This window comes from Olea europaea, unplaced genomic scaffold, assembly GCF_002742605.1.
Source record: "Olea europaea var. sylvestris unplaced genomic scaffold, O_europaea_v1 scaffold2098, whole genome shotgun sequence".
Classification (NCBI taxonomy): domain Eukaryota; kingdom Viridiplantae; phylum Streptophyta; class Magnoliopsida; order Lamiales; family Oleaceae; genus Olea; species Olea europaea.
In genome coordinates this window covers 52,476-56,612 of record NW_019238917.1, presented here as the reverse complement: position 1 = coordinate 56,612, position 4,137 = coordinate 52,476, and the positions used below count along the sequence as shown (strand labels likewise).

Here is a 4,137-nt window from a genome sequence, read left to right as displayed (position 1 = left end):
CTCAAACACACCCTTATAAGTAAAAAAAAATTAATTACTTTGAGCATTTTTTTTATGGCGGGAGTTCATCGAAAATTTTATAAATTTTATTACTTGTTTGAATCCCATTTTTGTCAAAATGCATTTTTGTATTTTTTTTTTTTAACCACACATTTTTCATTAAAATAATATTAAACTTAAATAAAAAACTTTGCTTTATTTTTCATCCTCACATTCCTCATCAATTTATTGGGTATCAAACACCCTCTTAGCCCACCCTTTCCTGGCTCCATCCTTACACGTGTACTTTGTGCTTAAGATTATATTCTCGTTTGATTCTCATTTTTATAATAATAAAAATAAAAAATATAATCGTTATGAAATTTAAGATAGAAAATCAAATATGATAATGTTTTTTTGTAGTTAAAGAATGAAAAATAAACTGTGGATATTGTACCACGTCACAAGCACATGCATAATTTAAAAAATCACACTTTTTGAATTGCACGCTTGGCCTAATTCAAGCAAAATTTGGCCTTGCTAATCGAAGCGAGAGCGAGAGAGAAACATGGGAATGGGAAAGAGCATAAGTGAAGTGGGAGTGGAAGATTTGGTGAACGCCGGAATAGAGATTGAGGAGGCCATAGATTTTGAAAGACAGCTCAAAGATGCAATTAATGATTGCGATGCTGGATTCGACCCGAAGGAGCTGTGGCGGGAGGTCGTGGCTCGGAAATTGCTGAAACCATGGCATCCAGATGGCGTGCACCAGCTTATCTACTACTCCGTCTACCATAACTATGACGAGTCCATTCATGGCCCTCCTCTTTATTGGTTCCCTACACCGTAATTACCTCTCTCTCTTCTATTTGTTTATGTGTAGGCATCTTTGTGTAGGTTAAATAAAAGAACATTAGATTAGGAATAATGTTGTCTAGCATCACTAGTGCTATAACAACTAGGTGATGCTAAATGGTAGGCATCATACGCTTAATGAAAGTGAAATTAAGAAATTCATTTAATTCCGCATTATTGATGTTGCAACTAGTCGTGCTAAATAGCATTTTACTCATCATCTTCTTGGTAGCTAGACAAAATGGGAGAATATTGTGGAGATTCTGACACAATTTGGAATAGCTTCTTAGGAAACCAACACAACTTCGTGACATTGGACAGGATATTCGTCCACATTTCAAGGAGAGAGGGAGACCAAGTCCACTTAGTATTTATAGAATTTGTTAGGCTGGTTGTCTCTCAAGGTGACAATAACTCAGCCTTTCTGGAACTTTGTTTTGGGCACTGCACTGACCAAGAGTTCTTTTTAAATACTGATATGTGGATTGTACTCTCTTTTGCATGTTTCACTAAATGATAACGTGGTTCCTTTCTTCCTACTACATAAAGCTTCCTTGAGTTTGGATGATCGAGTTGAAATTTATGCAGAATAGTGTCCTTACCAAGATGAGCCCCCTGAGGCCTTTTGGATACAGCTTCTGTATTGAGACCTTCATTTGTTCCCTTATTTGGTGTTGACATACCAAAGATGATCTGGGTGTTATTAGAAAAAGGACAGTGAGAAGGTTCTGAGATGACGCTTTTAACAACAAAAATAGTGATAAGACATGCGTTAATGCACATGGATTCATTATTTAATCTACTTACAAGGAAAATAATTTAGTTTTAAAATATTGTTGGGTTCAACTTAACAGAAATTGAGTTTGGGATAAGTCTCTCATGAGTGTCAGAAAAATATGATAGATGCTAGAGTGACTTAATTTACTGAAAGGTATTATAGCTATATTATCCTCTATTCTTAACTTTGGCATGATGTTGTCTCTTGTGGTGCCTAACTTTTTCTGATAGTTTGTGAGGATCATAATGTTGTGGAATTCCACATATACTTGTCAAAATTTGATTACCATTCACTTTTGGTTGTAAGATATCAATCTGGATGCACAAACTTGGGGCGCATCATGGAATCCCATGGTCCGAGGCTTTTAGGGGCATCATACAAGGATCCAACGACAACTTTCAGACAATTTCATAAGTACTCTGTTCAGCATCCTGAGGCAAGCCCTTGTTCACAAACTGCAATCCTGCTCGTAGAGTATCTTTTTGTGTTTTCATTTTAAACAACATTTTTGCATACTTTTCAGATATATTGGTCCATTATTCTGAATGAGCTTTCACTTAACTTTGCTGTGGCACCAAAATGTATTCTGGATACCTCGAACAAATCCAAACCTGGGGGAACATGGCTTCCTGGTTCAGCTTTGAATATTGCTGATTGTTGTCTGCAATCAAATAAATATTTGAAGAAGGAGGATGATAGCTTAGCAATTGTATGGCGTAGTGAAGGATGTGATGATCAAAATGTGGAACATATGACATTAAAGCAGCTTCGGGAAAAAGTAATGTAAGGTTCCGGTCATCTGCTTGTTTTCTTGACTCACTGCTATTTGTTAGCCATGACATAATTATCGATGTCTCTGTTTATAGTTTCATGAAATTAAGGCAGTTTATAATGAAACCAGATTGAGGTAATTAATGACTCATTGCAATTCGTCATTAAAATGTATTCCTCAATGAATATGATAGATGAAAATGGTAAATGCACTTTTAATCTGTCTACCTATCCCCCCCACCCCCAAGAAGCCCCAATCTTTGCCTCTCTTTTCCTACTTTCCAACTTAATGGTTCAACAAGTCAGGCTATACCAGATCAAATATTCTCAAATATGAGAGAAGTGCAGCAAATCAGTATAGAATGAGAGTCCAGACTGGGCTATCCGATCATTTTAACCTAAGTCCAGCTGGCATAGGTTCCTGCTTGGTGATGTCTGTGAACGTAAAGGGTTAGATACGAGTGTCTTCCCTCAATAACTAGCATTGACAATGATGTCAAATTCACATCTCTGCTGCAATTTTTCCCTTCGAGCAATGTTTTATAAGTCTACTATACATTGGCATTTGTAATTTCTCTCATTCTTCTCCTGTCTATAGTTATGTTGAACATATATCACTTTCGTTAGGTTGGTAGCAAATGCTCTCGATGTGACATTCTCCAAGGGAGATGCTATTGCCATTGACATGCCAATGACAGCCACTGCAGTGATTATATACTTGGCAATCGTACTTGCAGGATTTATTGTCGTGTCGATTGCTGACAGCTTTGCAGCAAATGAAATTGCAACCCGTTTACGTGTCTCCAAGGCAAAAGCAATTTTTACACAGGTACTTAACAAATCATTCTGGTAATAATATGCTGGATTTGAGGAAGTGCCCTTGTAGTTTATAAAAGGGATATTGTACTGCATGATGAAATTCTTTATGCTCTTTATTTTTTGTTCCTGTCTATTTCCTCAAAATTGATGGTTAGTGCAAAGAGAAAAGAATAACTTCTTTTGATTATTCTGTTGTTTAGAGCTTGTTGAATTGAAAAAAAGGATTCACGTTGCTGAAAAACTCGAGAAGAATTGTATCTCTTTAAATTTTGCACCTTTTCCATGTGATGTGTTATTGTCATTTTATTTGTCGCTTTCTCATTGGGGCATTATTTATTGGAGAGAAATTCTAAAATGTTGTTTAGACATTGTGCGGTATTTCAAAGATTATTTTGAGTCACGGTTCATAGTTAGAACAAAGGTTTTAAAGGGACGAGTCGTAGGAGCGGAGGTCGGAAGTGGTGGACCAACCAAGGCCACAAGATGCAGCATGTGGTAGCAGCCAGCCACAGCAAGCTTGGCTCAACAACTATTTCAGCTGTGAAAATGTACTTTTGCACCTGTTTGAGTTTTTGGTTCCTTTTCACTCCAAATCAGTTATTTAATTCAAAAACTTATGGTTGTGACTCAAAGAAAGAGATGTAACCTTTTGGGATGTGTTGTAACAAACAATCTACAAATAGATTGATTGATCTTTTGGAAAATGAGAGAGATTATTTCTCGTTCATTTGTTTCTTCTTGTTGCATTAAATGTCCTTGCGTTTTCATAAATAGAAACTTTGGGAAGGGTTGTAACAACAATCTAAAAATAGATTGACGGATCATTTGGGAAATGAGAGAGATTATTTCTCCTCCATTTGTTCATAATTTGTTAATCCGGATAAATACAAAATACGAGCCTCTCGAATGGTAGCTTCTTCTCTCCTTTGTGTGTG

The 4,137-nt window shown here is 36.4% G+C and overlaps 1 protein-coding gene across 3 annotated transcripts in view; it reads left to right on the top strand.

The window, feature by feature from the left end:
* The first annotated feature begins 472 nt into the window (after window positions 1-472).
* LOC111380131 (probable acyl-activating enzyme 18, peroxisomal) overlaps window positions 473-4,137 on the top strand; it is a 9,700-nt gene continuing 6,035 nt past the window's right edge. For 2 of the 3 annotated variants that reach the window (XM_023003608.1, XM_023003606.1), the window contains exons 1-4: window positions 474-825; window positions 1,919-2,048; window positions 2,136-2,395; window positions 3,011-3,212. In XM_023003608.1, the coding sequence (XP_022859376.1) occupies window positions 548-825; window positions 1,919-2,048; window positions 2,136-2,395; window positions 3,011-3,212 (870 nt within the window). In that variant the 5' untranslated portion in view covers window positions 474-547. Of the gene's footprint in view, window positions 826-1,918; window positions 2,049-2,135; window positions 2,396-3,010; window positions 3,213-4,137 lie in introns of all 3 variants that reach the window. The other variant, XM_023003607.1, reaches the window with a different exon arrangement.